At 43.0% G+C, this 21692-nt stretch overlaps 1 protein-coding gene across 3 annotated transcripts in view; it reads right to left on the reverse strand.

Moving 5' to 3' along the window:
* LOC139548863 (Golgi SNAP receptor complex member 1) overlaps positions 1–21692 on the reverse strand; it is a 54443-nt gene that overhangs the window by 23856 nt on the left and 8895 nt on the right. For all 3 annotated transcript variants that reach the window (XM_071358760.1, XM_071358762.1, XM_071358761.1), the window contains one exon: positions 18105–18179. In XM_071358760.1, the coding sequence (XP_071214861.1) occupies positions 18105–18179 (75 nt within the window). The remainder of the gene's footprint in view (positions 1–18104; positions 18180–21692) is intronic.

A 21692-nucleotide genomic window follows, 5' to 3' on the forward strand; every position in this document is an offset into this window, starting at 1 on the left:
AATTGATAGTTTACCATGTTTTGAATGGTTCTAATTGGGTAAGAAAGTTATACTATGCTCATGTGGCATAAGTTATATTCTTCAAGAATCAATGGCTATATCTCAGAAAAGTCCCAAAAAAGGATGTATTGATCTCACAGTAGCTTTAAAAAGTTGCTAAGACCAAAAGCTTCCAGGGTCTACGGCAACAAAATTGTGAAAACTGCAAATCCACCTACATTCATAGATTATCAAATTGTTAAGCTGATTTTGTCAAACTTAGCATGCACGCACATATTAGTTCAGGAAAATACACAGGCGTCTGATTCTCACCATGGCTTGTTAGTCAAGAACCAAAAAGCAGTACTGGTACCTTGACGTCAATGAACACACAGCTACAACATTTCCACCCAGTCAGCAGATACGGTCTATTGCACAGTTAACTCCATAAAAATCTGTAATGTTGATCATGTTATTTTGGGCTCATCACAGGCATAAGAGTCAGAATCAATCAGAAAAACCATCAAAACAGAAAACGAGATGACATAAATCAACGTGAAACAACTCTCTCCACCCGGTAAAATGAAGGTAATGTTGCTCCTGGCTCTATTGGCTCCTGTAGCCGTCCACTCTCAGTAAACCCTGCCTTTAGACTGTGCTGACATCTACAACCATGACAACACCCAACCCAGCAGCATCTACCTCATTGGCCCAACGTCCGGCGTGCAGGTGTACTGGCCACTGACGGCAGGATGGACGGCACAGGCGATGGGATCACTCCGGGTGAGATGGAAGACATATTCCATCTCATCCAGGGAAGGAAGTATGAGGATGGACATGAGCTGAGGATGGACATGGAGGACTTTGAGGGGAAACGAGAGAGTTTGCCAAGTACTCCTCCTCTGTGGGTCCAGGAGCTGACGACGACACACTGCACATCGCTGGATTCACCAACGGGGGAGCAGGTGACTCAATGTCCTACCACAGCGATCAAAAGTTGACAGAGATCAAGACTTGATATTGATTTAAACTGCACTTGAGAGTTAATGAGGGCGTTCTGGTATAACGTTGGTGCTCTGACAAGCCCTAATGGTGTGTATGTTGTCGTAGCTGAATCATTGTCTTCATAATGAATATATCTGTGAACCCATGTAAAGGGCTCCACTATGTCTGTACTCTAGTCATTCCCTCATTTTCCCATTGGGGGGGGGGGGGGGGGGGAGTATGGCAGTGTCTGGAACCATTATACCACCCCTCTGATGTTGAACTTATCTTTCATAGTATATGACCTAGAGGTTCACTCCCCTTAGTGAGCTTCTCCAGGAGTGGGGAGAAGAGGGGGTGTATTTGAGATGGGAGTATCTAGAATTGACAATTGATATATGCCATTGGATGAGGTAATGTTTTGGTAATATGAAGTACCAAGAACGAGAAGTAGAACCTCGTCTAAGAGAACAAACTGAACGATAATTTATAGCTAATGCTATCTGGCTATGGGATACTCCTCTTTCAAGTAAAAGGCCCTTTGTGAAGTTCCTAAGATCTGTGGTTCGTCATGTGAGTTGAGAGGGGTGTATCTTGGCTATAAAAGATACTAAGTATTCTTTTGTAAGCACTCTCAGAGAATTTATTTATAGACACTGAATTGATCTGAGAGTCAAAGGGCTATGGTGAAGCTCATATAATTAAAGATGGAGTTTAAAATATAACTCTGACTTGTGTGTGGTTTGTAAACTCTTTCCATTTAGTAATACAGGAAATTACCACGAAAATGTATGGGGAGTTGATGATTACTTCCTTCCAGTTGGTGTTAACTAGCGTTCCTGGAAAGATGACCTCTCTTAAGTCTATTAGCATAAGACCTGCGGTCTCTCTGGCCACTCTAGAGGAGTAGTGTGACAGTGTTTTCCCATCAGTTTTACAGCTGTTGATGATCTAAAGCCTCATTTATACCCTACGCAAGTATGCAATGCAAGACTGCAATTAGCTACTCATTGAAGCTTGAGTAAAGATCCGAATCAAATGAGCTTGTAAACTTTTGAGGACTAACTATTTGGCTAGAGACAAAGACATAGGATGTAATCCATATTAAAAAGGTGCCAAAATCAATATAAAAAGTGTCTTAATAGGGCGTTGGGCCACCACGAGCCGCTTCAATGCACCTTTGCATAGATTCTACAAGTGTCTGGAACTCTATTGGAGGGATGAAAAAAGAAAGAAAGTACAAAATTGGAAAATTGACATTGTAGTGCAAAAAATTAATGAGCCAATGAAATGGCCCAATGCTGCCGTTTTTAGATCAATATGAAATAATTTCTGGGTAACAATTAAGTACCCTACTGTAATAGATTTCCATTCAAAATGAAAAAAGTTTTTGCAAAAATAATTCAAGCAAGAATTGTTCTAGGACTGTCGGAGTGGTCTGAGCAGGAAGGGGAACTGAAAACTAGCTGTTATTGGCAGAAAGGTTTAAATTCTTTGTTATTGGTCTATTAATCATGGTGACAGCTGGGTGAGGATAGTGGTGAGGGGGTAAGGAGGACAGCTGGGTGAGAGTGAGGAGAGGTTGACACCCACCTGACAAAGCTGTTATTAGAGGTTGGGTGAATTAATAAAAGGCAAGGTGACCAATGGAAGGAAGAAAGGATGACTGGTAAAAGTCTGGGCCTTCACCGTCAGTCTTCTATGGTGCTCAGCTAGTAAATCATTAGGTGCAGAAGGTGGAGGTGCAGAAGGTGCAGAAGGTGGAGGGGGGTGGAAACTGTTGAGAGCTGAGGCGGAAGCTGATTCATGGCATTTTTATAAGCGCCAATGAGACTGGGGACGGATTTATGTGTTGCGCACTCGCTCTCAGGCTATATGGTTCAGTTGTAGAGGGGAGGTAGGACAAGATAGGGATGTGTGTATCCTCGCGGCGGGCACAGCTACAACTCGGGTATTCTCCATCCCGCCTCTTAGCTCAGTGCTCTGTTGTTGCGGTCATTAAAATCAGCCATTAGAACAAAGCGAATTCTCTGTGGTATTGCAATTTATCCTCTAGAAACCTACCTTTTCTAGGAGCAAAACTTCCCAGCAAGTGCAGAGATCAATGACTCAGTGAAGCACTAACGTCCAGTAACAACTGCATTGCGGAAGGCATCCACACACTACTGCATTCTGTCACACACTGTCCACAATGCCTCCTAAAATCAGAAAGAAACTACTTGGATTAACCTTCATAACTTTTCAGATAGAAACTTCTGTACTGTCTTGATAACTTTTCCGAGATAAAGGGGGTGAGTGAGCAGATCGATGCCAGATTAGGAAATCAAATAGCTAATTAAACAGGCATGGCTACAAGGCTCAGTGGTGCTGTCAATCATCCAGTGAGGAAAACTGACCCCGTTATGTGATCAATCAAATTGGACCTCATGTGATTCATCAACCATGATCAATCAGCCTCAGCTCTGCTATGAGTATGTCAGTTTCATTGATGGACCAAACAAGACAGATATTGGAGAAAGATACTTTTTAAACAAAAATAAAAACCACAGTCTTGCTACAGCTTCTCGTCGGGACTGGGACTGTGTGTGTGAGAGATTTATGTCCACGCTACTGAGAACTGACACAAACGGAGGGAGAAATGGTGTGTGTGAGAGAGTACTGGCATGAGGGGTGATGGGGAGACACCATGAGGAAGAAAAGGAGGTAGAGGAAATCGCGTGAGTGTGAAAAAGACTGGATATACACCGAGTGTACAAAACATTAAGAACATCTTCCTGATATTGAGTTGCACCCCCCTTTGGTGTCGAAAGCCTTCCACAGGGATGCAGGCCCATGTTGACTCCAATGCTTCCCATAGTTGTCAAGTTGGCTGGATGTCCTTTGAGTGGTGGACCATTCTTGATACACACGCAAAACTGTTGAGCATGAAAATCCCAGCAACGCACCTACCACCATACACTGTTCAAACGCACTTAAATCTTTTGACTTGCCCATTCACCCACTGAATGGCACACATACACACAATCCATTCCTCAATTGTCTCAAGGCTTAAAAATCCTTCATTATAGCTTAGCATAGCTTTCACCTGGATTCACCTGGTCAATCTATTTAATGGAAAGAGCAGGTGTCCTTAATGTTTTGTACATACAGTGTACATGTACAGGACTGTCGATTCCTTCACTTTTCATGCCAATAAAGTTTCTTGAATTGAAAGAAAGAGTGCATGAGACAGCGCTCGCTCTCATTCCACCACTGTGGCCCATCTCTCATCTGCCACTACTGAGACAGAACAGAACTACGTGAAACCACAGTAGCACTTATGGGTCTCTCAGCTTCTGGATGTCAAAAAAAAAGAAGGTACAAGGCAAAGACAAGCCATCACACCACTGAGCCTGTACCCACTGAGAAGTGGGACTGATGAATGTGGTGTTCTATAAATTGAGGCAACATCAAGTACGCAATAATTTTGCCATGCCTAGGTCATATCCATATAGTCTTCACTTAGTTATGAGGTTAAATTAAAATCACACAACCATGTGTGTATATACAGTGCATTCAAAGTATTCAGACCCCTTCCTTAACTGTTAGAACATTTTGTTACGTTACTGCCTTATTTAAAATTGATTAAATTGTGTTTTTTGGGGGTCAATCTACACACAACACCCCATAATGACACAGCAAAAAAAAAGGTTTTTTAGAAAGCACTGAAAATTAACAATTACATAAAGTATTCAGACCCTTTATTCAGTACTTTGGCAGCGATTACAGCATAAATTCTTTGTGGGAATGACGCTACAAGCTTGGCACACCTGTATTTGGGGAGTTTCTCCATTCTTCTCTGCAGTTCCACAAGCTCTGTCAGTTTGGATCAGGAGCATCGCTGCACAGCTATTTTCAGTTCTCTCCAGAGATGTTCGATCGGGTTCAAGCCCGGGCGTCTCAAGGATATTGAGACTTTTCCCGAAGCCACTCCTGCGTTGTCTTGGCTGTGTGCTTAGGGTCGTTGTCCTGTTGGGAGGTGAACACTCACCCCAGTCTAAGGTCCTGAGCGCTGTGGAGCAGGTTTCCATCAAGGGTCTCTGTACCTTGCTCTGTTCATCTTTGCTTTGATCCTGACTAGTCTCCCAGTCCCGGAAAAACATCCCCATAGCATGATGCTGCCACCAACATGCTTCACCGTAGGAATGGTATTGGCCAGGTGATTAGCGGTGCCTGGTTTCCTCCAGACGTGACGCTTGGCATTCAGGCCTAAGAGTTCAATCTTGGTTTCATCAGACTCTTTCACATTGTCTGAGAGTCCTTTGGGTGCCTTTTGGCAAACTCCAAGTGGGCTGTCATGTGCCTTTTACTGAGGAGTGGCTTCCGTCTTGCCACTCTACCATAAAGGCCTGATTGGTGGAGTGCTGGAGAGATGGGTTGTCCTTCTGGAAGGTTCTCCCATCTCCACAGAGGAACTCTGGAGCTGTCAGAGTGACCATCGAGTACTTGGTAACCTCCCTGACCAAGGCACTTCTCCCACAATTGCTCAGATTTGGACGGGCAGCCAGCTCTAGGAAGAGTCTTTGGTGGTTCCAAACTTCTTCCATGTAAGAATGATGGAGGTCACTGTGTTCTTGGGGATCTTCAATGCTGCAGAAATGTTTTGGTACACTACTCCAGATCTGTGACTCGACACAATCCTGTCTCGGAGCTCTAAGGACAATTCCTTCAACCTCATGGCCTGGTTTTTGCTCTGACATGCTGTCAACAGTGGGACCTTATATAGAGAGGTGTGTGCCTTTCCAAATCATGTCCAATCCACTGAATTTACCACCGACGGTTTTAGAAACATCTCAAGGATGCCCAATGGAAACAAGATGCACCTGAGCTCAATTGAGTCTTATAGCAAAGGGTCTGAATACTTAAGTAAATAAGGTATCTGTTAATTTATACATTTGCTAACATTTCTGAAAACCTGTTGTTGCTTTATCATTATGGGGTAATGTGTGTAGATTGAATTTTAGAATAAGGCTGTAATGTAAAAATTTGGAAAAAAGTGAAGGGGTCTGAATACTTTCAGAATGCACGAATACGCGTTTGTCTGTGTGTCACATACAGTCACAAAGAAACTCATGCACGGCGAAAGATTAATCCAATCACGACACCAACATGATTCTCCAAAGTTGTGCTGTCTTTCTGGTGTGTCATTTTGATTCTCCTCTATACAACGGAGTGGATTACTAAAGGGCCTGTGGATCTGCAGTTGTTTAGTGGTTTTATCTCTACAGCCACAGATACTGCCTCTAGACTACAGTTCTACTGAAATATCCCTGAAAAATGTGAGCCTTATGCAGAGAAATATATGGCTGTGTCTGAATGTGTCCTGATGTTTTCTGCTACACAAGACAAAGACAGACGACAGATTCACACACACACATCCTTTACCATCTAGCAAAGAAATTAATCACCACATGTAGTAAGAGTACTAACAAATATGTTACCAGTTATATTATAAGGCAAAAGCTTCAGCAAAAACATGTGCTCTGCTATGAAAGGCAAGGTGGGTTTACGTCAATATCAACATTATACCTGGAGCGACACGGTGGAAGTGTTCGTGCGGAATTTGCAAAGGCCATCATGTAAACACATACAAGGACACCTTACACTTCCCTCTCACATACACCTAAACTTCCACACCCAACACACATTTAAAACAGTCACCCATAAGCACAAGGAAACCACCGATGCTGTGCAATAAAATGCATTATGAAATGGATTTAAGGAATTATAAAGTGTGCTTTTAAAGCATTATGAAGAGGGTATCCAGACTTAAAACAATGAATGCGGAACATCATGCCATAGTGGCATAGTGGGTGACGATGATGCTTTTGCTACCTCCAGTACAGGGTGGGACTGGCTCTGTCTCTACCCACTCATGAGCAGTTCCTGGGCAGAGAGGAGGAGCAGGCGCGACTCCCTCTCTGGTTCCCCAGGGCTTTCCCCACTCATGCAGAGTACATTAACATATCTGGAGCTAGCATAATATGCATCAGGCCAGCCACAGGAAGTGCAGTGGTCGGAGAGAGCGAGATGAGGCAATATAAATGGAAAGAGAGCACCAGTGGGAGACAGCGTGTATGAGCTTGCTTGCGTGCGTGTGTGAGTGAGACACACAGAGATAGTGGGTGAGGGAGAGAGAGGGAGCAGACAGAAGATAACATAGCAGAGAGAGAGTGGAGGGAGATACAGAAAAAGTTAGAAGCCGGAGGGAAAATGGAGCGAGAGAGGGTGAGAAAGAGCATGAAGACGAGGTAAATTCACAGAAGCAGGATAGATAAACATAATGAGAGATGGGAAAGGTTGACAGAGAGCGGAAGGGAGGGGAAGAAACCGAGAGGAAGAGATTGAGAGAGGACTAGGGCTGTTACCATGACCGTATTACCGCCACACCCGCGGTCTTGATGCCAGTAAAATTCCACGTGACAATTTAGTCATGGTAATTAGGTTTCTCCAAGCTCTGATGGTCATTAGTAGCCTACCAAACTTGCTAACTGTTCGGTATTCAGAACACTATTGTAATTCTAATCACTCTGACAATAATGCAAATGTAATCGAAAATCTAATCAAAAACACTTCATTAGAGCCCATGAGCTCATGTTGCTCAACATTTCTACAGGCTATGCAATTGCGTGAGAAAACAGAGTTTTGATGGACTCAACTAAAAAGAGTAGGATCCCATTCGATTTTATTTAGACTAGGACTACTATTTATCAACTTTCCTAATAGTAAGCACATTGCTTCGCTTTAAAAACAGGTGCATAGCCTACCGATCTGGCATGAAAATGTGACTCGTTTCAGGAAACTAGGCGCATGTCACACGTCACTTCTTCACAGGAGCATCATTTGAACGTAAACATTTAATTTATCAAAATTCATTATCCATAAATACAAATAAAATAGTTAAATTACGAGCCTAGTTGGTTGAGCCACGGAAAAAGGATGGAACCTTCCCGCTTGCCATGATTGGCTGAGATAATGGATGGGCTGGACATGCCGGGAGATGAGCGAGGCGCTGACCTGTTGCACCCTCTACAACCACTGTGATTATTATTATTTGACCCCGATGGTCAGCTATGAACGTTTGAACATCTTGGCCATGTACTGTTATAATCTCCACCCGGCATAGCCAGAAGAGGACTGGCCACCCCTCAGAGCACGGTTCCTCTAGGTTTCTTCCTAGGTTCCTGCCTTTCTAGGGAGTTTTTCCTAGCCACCGTGCTTCTACATTGGTGTTACGTTCACCAGTTTCTGTGTTGTTGTGGGTTTGTATGTGTGTGTATTTCAGGAAATGGCTTCCTGAGGCAGCTGATTGGTCGGCCCCATTGCTGATTGGAGCTCTGACCCCTCCCTCTCGTCAGGGGATACAGCTTTCTCTTCCTTACAAACTCCTTCTCCAGCTTGATAAAAGCCAGTATTCCTTAGTCAGGGAAGAGAGCTTCTTTTTATGTCCTGTGTTGATTGTTGTGGTGGTCAGTGAAAGTTTTTGATATTTTGTAGCCGCTCCTTCAGAGTTATGTGTATGACAATAGGACTTAGTGTTTTTGGTTATTTAAAATGTTCACTTAAAGAATCGACAAATTATTGTAATAAAACAGGCAGGGAGCAGGTCTCGAACCCTCGACCTTCTAGCCCGAGGTCCGGCGCGCTATCGACTGTGCCACAAAAGCATGCTCGAACGGCAGTGTCGATTTCCCCGCTTATAAACTCAGGGTCGTTACACTACTCCCTCCTATCAAAGAGCGCGTCCTCGCGCTAGCTTGCGACTCTACGTCTTACAGGAACGCGCTCACCTGCCAAGCACATGCACTGTCGTGGATGCAAGGTCCGATCACTTCTGACACCAGTGTAATGAAACAGCAGGGAGCAGGTCTCGAACCCTCGACCTTCTAGCCCGAAGTCCGGCGCGCTATCGACTGTACTGCAAAAGCATGCTCGAACGGCAGTGTCGATTTCCGCGCTTATAAACCCAGGGTTGTTACATTATTCTGTTTCATGTGTTCCCAGTGGGGGGAAGGGGAATGCACCTTGGGAGTGTTTAGGCAAGAGGGCTGCGGGCATACATAACCCGTAGTATTTAATCTGTCTACGCACACTAGGTAAGACCTCGGCGGACCACCCCGTATTTTGGTTAGCACGCCAGGTGGTGCTTAAGGTTAGGTAAAGAGTGGGAAGGCAGGTAAGGTAGGAGGGGATTCCTTAACTTTTACTATCTTTGCTTTGGTTCTGTCCAGCCCCTTCTCCCCACATTACCGTGTTAAGGAATAATAAATTCCCTGTAAACGGTATTTCTCTGCCTCTGTCGTCCTTCCCCGCACCTACGATCACATACTTTTTTCACTCCACTGGGAGTTGATGTAGCGGGGTGTTGCGTTCCCCCCTCCAAGAGGCGTACGTAACAATCTGCATAGCTTGCTGTTTGGGGTTTTAGGCTGGGTTTCTGTATAGCACAGTGATCGGCTGATGTAAAAAAGGCTTTATAAATACACTTGATTGATTTGGATTGGTCTGCCATGTAGCATGCGTTTGTCTATAACGTGAGCTGTTCAGTATGTGTTGACAGTCCTTTCTACTGCGCCATTTTTGAAAGATATAACGTTAGCCATCGAGAACTACAAAAGTTTTGCTGCTTTTTTCAACATTGACACCCTATACTTACTTAGCATGCGCTATCAACAGATCAGTTGGAAAGTGATGGACTACTTTCTGCACACGCCACGGTCAGTATGAACCGGATTGACTTGACAACGCTGGCCAAACAAGATGTAGCTACAAACAAAACGGCGTTAAATGGTTCCAGTCTGTCGTAAAGCGTTCATCCATGTATGTAAGAGTCTAGCTACATTTTCAGACATATTTTTCATTAGGTTATTTTTATTGCTAGTTAAAGCATACTGTTAGTTAGCTAGCAAACGTTAGCTTGTTGGCTTGCTAGCTAATGTTACATGTATGATCTGTGTAGTAATATTATATGAATCAGAACTATTTACATTGCTAGTTATAGCCTAATATTAGCTAGCTAACATTAAATCTAGTTTGTTAGCTTTAGCTACCTGCAGATTCCTACTACAGCGATGACAATGTTTGTATTGGTAGTAGTATGAGTTGGGATTATGCCGGGTCATTGTCAAAAAAAGGAAGAAAAAAAGACTCCACTTCGGCAGGATATTTACATGACCTATTAAATTAGCCAGGTGTGTCTGGGGGTGATTACAGCCATCTATTGTGTGTACATGTCTCGACAACAGTGACCCATCCTCTTAGCTATATGTGGCTGGGGGGTGGTTATAGCATTTCTTTCACATGACCCATCAATTTGGACAAGTGTGTCGGGTAAGCATCATCTAATGATAATAGTTTCTGGACACTTGTTTTTGGTACCACTTCACTGTACCGTTTACACTTTCTGTATCCTGTGCATGAGAAAATATCCTGTGTTTTATTAAGCTACGTTCAATTGTATTGTTCATACTATAAAATAAAGAATTAAGCAAATATTGTCTGCTAAATAAACTAGTGTAGCCCACAGCCATGTGGCATATTTCTTCATGTATTTGTTTAGATTGATTTAGACTTTTTAAAATGTAAATGTTTGTTCCAAAAGGTCTGCATCAGAGGCTTGTGTGGAAGCCAGGAGATGCTAAACGTGTTTATGCTAATTAACGCGAGTATGGCAGTTATTTTCTTGACAATCACTGGCAGACAAAATGAATGACACAACCCTAAAGAGGACTAGTAGTCCAGAGAAACATCTAAGCCATATGTCTGTTTAGCCCTGAGTTGATACTGCAGACATTCATTCACCAGTGAGAAAAAGAAAATAACACGAGCAGAGAATCTCACTGCTAGTCTCTGAAACAGAGTGCTGAGTCACTGGCCTGCAGGCCTCCAGCCACCTTTGTTTCTTCTGTCCATGAGAGACTACAGATTGACAGACACTGATTTAGTGTGGAAATTATATTTTCCAGCCCTGAAAAGGTATTTCCCAATAGAAAAGAGAGGACTGGATCCCTTGCCTCCTTCCTGTCTCAAACAGCACATAAATAATAGGAACATGTTCTGCCTTTAAGCAGTACAGGATTCTGCTGGAGGCAAGACTGAAATGGCCAGGGATGGATGATTACCAGGCTGGAAACAGAATGAGAGAACAGCAGAGAAAGAGAAAAGGAGTGGCGTGAGAGTGACAAAGGGAAAAATCTGTAAGGGAGCTGCAATCAGCAGAGCCACAACCAAAATCAGTTTGTCACTCTGGACTGATTGGTCCTGCAGCCCGCTCCTCACTTCCCCTCATTTAAATCATGACCAGACCTCTCTTTACAGATAGTGAGCGAAAGGAAGAGGCTATGTAATGGAAAGAGCGCATGAGTGGGAGACAGTACGAGGGTGCGTGTCTGCGTGCATGTGAGAGATTAAGACATGGGCCTAAACACTACGGCACAACACACTTCAAGGCCCCGGCCATAGCTGATAAGACAAGTGTTCTCTTTGGGGAAAACAAACAGACTCTCCCACTCTCCTCCTCTTCTCTGAGAGACGGGGAACTAGGGAGTAACGTAGTGGAGGACAAAACACTCACAGGAGTTCCCCTAGCCATTTTGGTACACAGTGAAAAGTCTACTCTCCAACTTCACAGAGCCAGTCACTTTCCACCCAAATCTGATTACAAAATGGATAGGTTTTAATAGATATTACATGTACTGTACTCTGATTTTAACATAAGTTATAGCATATACACAACTTAGGTATAGGCCTATAGTGTTTTCAGATCCCCTTTCAGTCAATGAGTATCCACATCCAAAACTAGCCTTCACCATTCACAAATACTATGGCTTCAGATGGGACAGTGGAGAATTATGTTTATAATATCTCACAGTGACACCATACTAGGGCTGTGGCGATCATGAAATTGTCAGCCGGTGATTGTCAAGCAAATAACTGTTGGCCTGACAGTAATTGACCGTTAATGAACATGAACACATTTAGCATCTCCTGTCTTCCACACATAGCCTACAAGCCACTGAAGCAGACTTTTGGAACACCTACATTTTAAAAAGTCTAATAACGCCATGTAATATAGCCTACAACTTCACAACAAATCCATTACTTATTTTAGACAGGTCTAAAGAAGCATGATATGAAGAAAATGTAGTCTATTTCAGAAGAACAGAACAGCATACTCTGAGTTGTTCTTATGCCGATGACAACAGTGGTAGGCCTGATCACCGACAACGACGAGACAGCCTATAGGGAGGAGGTCAGACCTGGCCGTGTGGTGTCAGGACAACCTCCTCTCCCTCAACGTGATGAAGACAAAGGAGATGATTGTGGACTACAGGAAAAAGACCGAGCACGTCCCCATTCACGTCGACGGGGCTGCAGTGGAGCAGCTTGAGAGCTTCAAGTTCCTTGGTGTCCACATCACCAACAAACTAACATGTTCCAAGCACACCAAGACAAGTCGTGAAGAGGGCATGACAAAACCTATTCCCCCTCATGAGACTAAAAAGATTTGGCATTGGTCCTCAAAAAGGTTCTACAGCTGCACCATCGAGAGCATCCTGACTGGTTGCATCACTGCCTGGTATGTCAAAAAAGGTAAATAGAAAACACTTCAACAATAGTTGCAAACAAAATAAATGTAGGCCTAAAATATAGATTTGTAGGGGCTTGCCTGTTTTGCATGTTATTTTGGCATTAATGGTAGCCTAGTGGTTAGAGCGTTGGACTAGTAACCGAAAGGTTGCAAGTTCAAATCCCCGAGCTGACAAGGTACAAATCTGTCGTTCTCTGCCCCTGAACAGGCAGTTAACCCACGGTTCCTAGGCCGTCATTGAAAATAAGAATTTGTTCTCAACTGACTTGCCTAGTTATATAAAGGTAAAACAAAATTTAAAAAAAACATATCATTTTGCATTTGTTACCTTGGGTCAAGTGTTAGCGCCAACTCACGAAACCCCCGTTTCTCGACCGTGTACATTGGGGCCATGTCTTTGCAAATCTAAGTTGTAACAGCAGCTGTTATCTCCTTCCATCTTCGTGATTCTTTGCCATATGGTGTGCTGCGGGCAACATTTGAGTCGGTGGTTTGTTTTGAGCACTCGACTGTACTTTTTTGGGGTCTCATCCATAGACTCTCCGTACGGTTTCACATGATTCTTGCGTAGGTGGTAAAAGAGGTTAGTGGTGTTTGAGCCTGTTGTCGGGACCGGCCTGCGGCATATTTTGCAGAGGACGGTTTTCTGGTCCTTGTCAGACTTTTCATACCCAAACCACGTCCATGCGACCGAAGTAGCACCTCTTTTAGGTACGACCTCCGTGTCTCTGTGCTCTGCGTCACATTCACTCTCCATGTTTGTTTGTGTTGCAAATTTTGGAAGAACGCAAAGCATTGTCCAATTGACTAAATATATTGCCGTAAAGAGCGATTTGCGACACAACGAAATAAACGATAGAGCATAATATGAAACGATAGACGTTTTTCACCCAGCCCTACTAGAGGGTAGTGCGAACGGCCCAGTACGTCACTGGGTCCAAGCTTCCTGCCATCCAGGACCTCTATACCAGGCCGTGTCAGAGGAAGGCCCTAAAAATTGTCAAAGACTCCAGTCACCCTAGTCATAGATTGTTCTCTCGGCTACCACACGGCAAGCGGTACCAGAGTGCAAAGTCTAGGTCCAAGAGGCTTCTAAACAGCTTCTACCCCCAAGCCATAAGACTCCTGAACATCTAATCAAATGGCTAACCAGACTATTTGCATTGCCCCCCCCCCCCCCCTTTACAACACTGCTACTCTGTTGTCATAATCTATGCATAGTCACTTCCAATAACTACATACAGGGAGGTACCGGTTAGTTTAGTATTTTGGGGGAAACTGCATTGTTGGTTGGGGGCTCGTAGGTAAGCATTTCACTGTAAGGTCTACAATTGTTGTGTTCGGCGCATGTGACTAATAACATTTGATGTCAGGTCCTGATCTGGCTATGCCAATTGGCTGTGGGCTACACTGGTTCATTTAAGCCAATTGGCTGTGGGCTACACTGGTTCATTTAACAGACAATATTTGCTTAGAATTCCATGGCATTATTTTATAGTATGAAGAATACAAAGCTAAATAAAATAAAGGATATTTCACCCAAACAAGTTGAGGCTTATTCTGTGGTAAGCGGTTAACAAAGACATAGGTTTTCCATAGGTACTCCTATATGCTTAATTTAGAGTTAATAATGAAAACGTAGTTGTTCAACAAACATTGGGCTATATGTTTTGATTTTTAATACATTGTAAGGCTGCATGATGCAACTAATGTTGATTTGTAAAAAAAGTAGCATGAAAAGCAAAGGCTCTGCTTTGTTTTTTCTGAAGGCTGTACACACTTCATCAGTCTCATTCACAATTTGAAAATCACTTGATAATGCCTCAAACTTCAAGGCGGCATCCCTTTAGTGTGACCCTAATGCGCCCTAAAAAAAATCCATGCCTTTTGCGGCCATTATGCCTTTCTCCCTGAGTGCTGCACGCTCCAAATCACCTCTCACTCACACGGCTCTCCATCATGTGATCGGGTCTTTCCAACAGGCTACAAGTGAAGACCGACACATCGTACAGAACTACGTGCGTCTTTATCCAATTCTGAGGTGCATATTGAAGATATTGAAAGAACTGTCCACATTTACTTTGTCAGCCAACAAGATGCGTAGGCCTAACGAACAGCAAAAGCAGTAGCCTATGTCAATTTACTATCCCCCATAGTACAAAAGTTGACCTATTCTGTGCAAGAAATAAATATTCAAAACAGTCTGGGACAGTTGTGGGATGCGATAGATCCCAAATTATTACCACCACTAGCATCAAAAAAACTTTTAGCTTAAAATGTTGATAAACTATTAGGCTATTTCTTCACATAAGCGCAGAAATGCGCACACGGCAGTAGGCGCGAATGTTCCATTAGCGGAAAACACCATTATCAAAGGTCACCGTTTGGTAGGCTACTAATGACCATCAGCAGCATCAGAGCTTGGAGAAGCCTAATTATTGTGATTAAACGGTCACGTGGAAATTGACTGCCTTCATGACCGCCGGTGTGGCGGTAATACGGTTACCACAACAGCCCTACACCAGACTGCACCAAGCAGGGGTCCCAGGAAGTCTTATGTTCTGTGTGGTTTCATAAGGTGCCCATTCATTTAGTCTGTTCCTCAATGAAACATTGTGTGTCCTACAGGTCAACCAGTGAATACAGAAATTGGAGTTAGTAATAAATAAAGAAATACAACTCCTGCAGGGACAGTGCCTCTGCATTTCTGGCCTGGGCATTCGGTGTATATCCTGACAGCCTATCATTTTCATCTGCCAAGGTAAGGTTTACCTCCTGTAGAGTAATGTACTTAGGGCAAGGAGTTTTTCCTGACCATGGGAAACTGGGCCCGCACGCACTGCACCCAAGCTCAAACATTTCCACTGCTCTACGGAGCAGAGCTGAAAACCTTGATAGGGGCCGAAGGAAGAAATACTTCCCATTTGTTTGTGTCTAAACCTCTTTAGGCCATTACCACAGCAGCCAGTAACATATTTCATCTCTTCTTTCCTCCATCCCTCTTTCCTGCCCTCTCTTTAATACAATAGCTCTAAGGTAATAGAATCACGCCCACTAAGCTACAGCTCTCTCCTCCTTATTCTTCATTGGTGCAGTAAGGGAAAGTCCTCCCTGTTATCTCCTGTGGTTAACATGGTATTATCCCTAAATCACATCATCATAATATCATGTGCTGCTCCCAGCTTGTTGTGTGGTGAGGCTGTGTACCAGTACCGCGACTGCAAATATTAACACATTTTCCTAGATTGTATTGAATGTTTGATTATATGTCTGAGCTGGCACAGAGCTCAGATACTACTAATGACATAGATGGCCTCCGCTCTTAGACAGGCTCTGGGGACTGGTCTAGGATCAGGTTTCGAAACAAACCAAGGTTCTCTACCAAAGCATCGTGAGACAGAACTTTACCCAGATGAGCTCCACGTGCCATCTTTTCTCAATGTAATGAGGGCAACAATAATATGCGCACTATGCAGCTGTGACATTAACAATGGATATTAGAAATTATAAACTAGGTGGTCTGAGCCCTGAATGCCGATTGGCTCAGAGCGTATAACACGGATATGACAACAACAAAAAACACACTTGTTACTGTTCTAATTACGTTGGTAACCAGCTTATATAGCAATAAGGCACCTCAGGGGTTTGTGGATAATGGCAAATATACCACGGCTAAGGGCTGTATCCAGGCACTCTGCGTTGCGTCCTGCAAAAGAACAGCCCTTTGCCATGGTATAATGGCCATATACCACATCCCCCTCGAGCCTTATTGCTTAATTATATTGCGCATCTGCAGCATTTCAAATAAGTGCTATTTCAAGTGCTGCAGTTCTGCCTTATAAATGTTATAAACCTGACACTCAAGACAGATTCAGCAGCTGTCCCCATGCCCTTCTTATTGTCATGTAGTTAAATCACATTAATGTACACTACAACAGGATAATGTGTTTGTAGAGGTTTTGTTTGATTTCTTTACTTTATTTAATGTTCTGCACTGGCAGTTCTGTTCATGGGCCATCTCTTTCATTCACAGAGATGGAAACTGGCTGCTTCACAAACAAAACCTGCATCAGCAGCACCCGATTAAATAATACCCAGTCAAACAGGTCTTCCACCAACACAGCGTTTTGTAAGGATTCCTTTGGTACTAAAGTAAAACAGCACACAGGGTGTAATGCTGGTGATAACAATGCTGAGAAGTGGACCCTGCCGTCCGAGGCAACTGCTGAGACAGTCACACACACAAAAACCATGGGTCCCCTTACACTACCGTCACTATCAAATTACACACAGAAAAATACAGTACTTGAATGAGCACATTCAGTGCAGTAACTGGAAAAATACCATTCAGCAATTGTGACAGAATAGTCAGACAGGTTCTTTAATGAATGGAGGTTTGTGTGTATCTAGAGAAACTGCTATTTGGGGACAATCCTTCAGTTTAACCAGGACACACCGGGGTTAGTAGAAGAGAGCAGACCAATCATTATAGTTCTCCGTTATGCCTAAATTGTCCCCTCAGTCAGATGAAGGTTTGCAAGACCTCCCTCCTGACACATGCAACTCTGTAGTTAATGTGTGTGTGTGTCCCACGCTGATAGCAAATTGACTACACAGAGGTAAACAAAGAATTAACCCTTGAATCCAAGTGCTCCATGTCAGGCCATTAAAGTTGAGATAGTGCAATATGATAAAATGATAGAACTGTGTGGTGCTTATGGTCTGACCTTCTACAGTATATCAACACTGACTGGGAGTAACCTTCCTGAACTCAAATGTATAGTGGTACTATAAAGACATGACCGTGTGTGTTTGGTCGGGTTTGAGGGATTTGACCTTCAGGAGTTATTGCCTTGCTATATTTATGGGAGAATAATACACAGCATGAATTATTTTATTCATTAATTAGTCTGAATTAATTCACTTGCATGCAAAAGCCAATTAGGCCTAAATGTCCCTTTACCTTAAATCTATTTTTTCCTCTTACATTTCCTTAAAACAGATCGTTAACTTAAGCAGCCAAGTTGCTGTCTACTAAAAAATATCAAGATCACACTCCCTGATTTATACACAAAAACAACATTACCCGAGCTCTACCTTTAAAATGAAAAACCCAAACAGCTTCCCATCTGTCCTTTTGGGATCAGAACTGCTTAAGCAGTGGTTAGCAAGCAAACAGCAAGAGCAGGGAGATCATTTCAGAGTTATTCAAAATGGCTGACTTCACCCATCAACATGAGTTATCCCAGCACTGTGCTGCAGACTGCTATTGGCTTCTGGGAAGTAGCAGCTCCTGAGAACTGATACAGTTCTGAGAACTGCTCTGGGAACAGCAGACACACTGAACTTGTTTATAAGAACTACAGAAAAAGCTTGAGAGAATAATTGTGAGATGATAGTATGGGTACTTGGAGAATACTGCAAGATGATATTGCGAGGTAATCTGGTCATTTAGGGGCACAAAAAGTCAGGAGCAGTGTGTGTGTGCGTGTGTGTTCGTTCAGGATCGTACTTTCTCAGGTGTTCATGCTCCTTCAGAAACAGTTCTGTTCTTCTGTTGTTCACTCCTGAGCCACTCTTGTATGTCCTGTTGGACAGAAAGAGAGAATGGGTTTAATTCATATAATACTGTGCATATAAATTAGTCAGACACACAAACAACTCAAGATGACATCACTGCTATGACCATCTGAAATATTTACTGACAAATTGATCCTGATTAAAGTATTACCAAATTCAGCCACGATTGTATTAAACACTTCATCTATGGATTCATCCTTGTGACCATTTGAAACAAGGTTTGTCTGAATCAAGGTTAGTCTATGCAGCTACAGTCCAAGCAAACAGGCACAGTGTGGTAAAAAGGACTACTTCATGTATAATAGGAGTACAGCAATGCTGAGGAGGTGGTTTAAAGAGCCAGCCTGGCCTGAATGGAAAACACTGAGGAGGGTTTCTCCGGTTGTCAACATCACCATGTAAGCTAATGGGCAGGGTCATTCAGCTCGCCCTCTCCCCCTACCACCACTGCTGCTGGGGGGAGAGCAAAAGCGAGTAATTAGAGCGAAATAGCAGCATGGGAGAAGTACAATGGAAATAGATGTGAAAAGATAGTAATGGAATGGTCCACATCTCAGAAGGATTGGCTCATCATTGCTACAGTAACAACCTTAGAGGTCCTGCTGGTCATTACGCTAACACTTGCTAGCATTGGCTCGCGAAACTACCTCTAACTTCCTCCATACTGGACACAAATGCTTAAAAATGAGATCCAAAAGTACAACTGACTCTTTGGAATTAGATACCATTGCCAAAACCTCGAAGTATCCCTTTAAGATGGCTGGAGCCATGTGTGTGCGTGGTATTGTTAACAGACAGAGAGCCCTCATCTCCTGACCACTTAAGCAGCCACACACACCCAGTCAGGTCTGCTAATGCAGATGGGTCTACTGCCACCTAGTGGGTAACAGGGGAATATGCGCTGTATATCCATTTACGCTTGTATAACAAAGGTTTATAGTTACACAAGACAGACACCACTCAGCCCCACATGTCAGGTTTTCTAGAACCATTTCAATAATAGTTAATTAAGTTTGAGCTGAATGGTAAAACATCACAAAATATGGAAAGACGCTATCAAAATCCCATCAGTTTTACAGGATTGGCTTTCACAAACCACACACTGTTATAAACTGGGTGGTTCGAGCCCTGAATGCTGATTGGCTGATAGCTGTGGTATAGCAGACAGAATACCATGGGTAAGACAAAAAAAATTTAGTGCTCTAATTACATTGGTAACCAGTTTATAATAGCAATAAGACACCTTGGGGGTTTGTGGTATATGGACAATATACCATGACTAAGGGCTGTATCCAGGCCCTCTGCGTTGCGCATAAGAACAGCCCTTAGCCGTGGTATATTGGCCATATACCACACCCCCTCGGGCCTTATTGCTTAAAAATAAACACGGAATGCTGATTGGCTGAGTGCACTATACCACGGGGCTGACAAAAAAATACATTTTTACTGTTCTAATTATGTTGGTAACCAGTTTACGCTAGCAATAAGGCACCTCAGGGTTGTGGTATATGGCAATATACTACAGCTAATGCATTGTCATCACATAGCGTCATGCCTAAGAACAGCCCTTAGCCGTGATATACTGGAAATATACCACACCTCCTTATGCCTTATTGCTTAAGTCTATACTGTTCAGTAGCCTATACAATGGCAGACTGTTGTTTAGGCCAATCACAGAGTGGATATGAGCACCCAGCAACCCGTGCCGAAAGCTCCTTAGCACTACTCTCAATTCCCACTGCAGTGGCTGCTATAGGAAGTGGCTGCTGGACTAGCTATAGGCTGTAAGCCCATAAGCACTTTAGTGATGCTGTCCTTCCTCTCCACTGACCTGGGAAAAGGAGGCAGCCATTGTTTCAATTCTTGATCCAGGAGGGGATGAATGCATAGAATTAGGAATTAGAATAACAAATGTAATTTAAATAGATCAAATGTCTCTGCTGTAACCAAGAAGCTTGATCTTGACATCTAGCCACTTTGCTAGCAAGTTAGCAAACCAAATGCATAGCTGGAGCCCTGAGCTGGATATAACTTAAAATTTGACACAGCTTAGATTTCTTATTAGTTATAATTAACTTCTAGTTATACGCAGGACCATTTGTTTTTTTTACAGTATTGAAAATCCTACCGTTTGTATATCAAAATATACTATTTATACCATATACCGGGGTATCGCCCAAGCCTACTAGAGGGGTAACATCCATGGTGGATAAAGTGTTATTATACAATGGGTGGGTCTAATCCTGAATGCTGATCGGTTAAAAGTGCATTCCAGACGGTTTCTATTCCACAAGTTACCACCGGCTAAATCTATGATGTTAAAATGCCTATTTACTCTGTTCCATCTGACTGCGCAATCCACTGTCTCATCAGCCCAGGCAGGGAAGTTATAAACTTGATCTCCACTATAAAAAGCATTTAGACATGATCTCACATTTCTTTTAGACTAACATTTAGTTTAACAGTGGAAATTTGTATAAACCTTGCTGTCTGTCTCGCTGACATTTGCAACATTGTTTCAAATTCTATCTCCAACTGTTCCATAGTAATGAATGTGTCCGAAGTCGGGACGAGACAGACAAGTAGCATTTCTCAGCCTGCTAGTCAAAATCATGAATTAGCTGGCATAATTTTTATGGATATATACAAAGAAATGTCAATTGAAAAAGAAAAAGTTACAAAACGAAGTGCAACTAGTTTGCAGTGTTCCCAGCTTAAGTTTGAAGTTATTGTGTTAGCTGTGTTGTTGGCTAGCTCTTCTGAACAACAGTGTCCTAAAGAGAGAGCACATTTTCTATGCCAGGTGAAATCATGGCTCATTAGCTCATTGTTATGGATGAATCCAAATAAATGTCAATAGAAAACAGCTTAAACAAATGCACCTACTGTTATTCTGTCTGCACTGTTTGACGTGACTAAGTTAGCCATAGTTGCCTAGCTAGCATTGTACAATAAATGGGTAGAAAGAACAAGAGAACACAACAGTTATTTAACTAGAAGAGATGCTGAATTCTTCTTTAGAGTAAGGTCAGCAAAGGTAGCAGAGTGAAGACAAAATTACTATAAGTTTATTTCATAAAGACTGTATAGTATCATGTATAGCTGTATCAGAGAAACTGAACTTGTGGACCTTGACAAAATGGACAACTTAAAGAATAGTGGTGAAGCATCCCAGTGGTGCCCTAACAGACTACCACCTCCCTCTGTGTCTCTCCATATCTGTCCCTCTTCCTTCCCTCACTTTGTCTCTCCCTCACTGTCTCAATTTCCCATCTCTCAGGGTTTCCTGGAAATGGAAGCTCCGAGTCTCCATATCTGCATGACTGCCTGCGTCTCTTCTCCAGTGGTGCTGTGTGGGACCATGACTGCAGCTAGAACCACGAGCTGTCAGCCCAGCCTAATGTCATCACTCCAGTCTAGTGCGCATGGCTCACTGCAGCGCTCTAGCCTCCAGGGATCCATCCACATCACCGCCCTCCCAGGAGGAGTTCCACTATGATGCCAACTCAATGCCTGATAG

The sequence above is a fragment of the Salvelinus alpinus genome, chromosome 22 (assembly GCF_045679555.1).
Source record: "Salvelinus alpinus chromosome 22, SLU_Salpinus.1, whole genome shotgun sequence".
Taxonomy (NCBI): domain Eukaryota; kingdom Metazoa; phylum Chordata; class Actinopteri; order Salmoniformes; family Salmonidae; genus Salvelinus; species Salvelinus alpinus.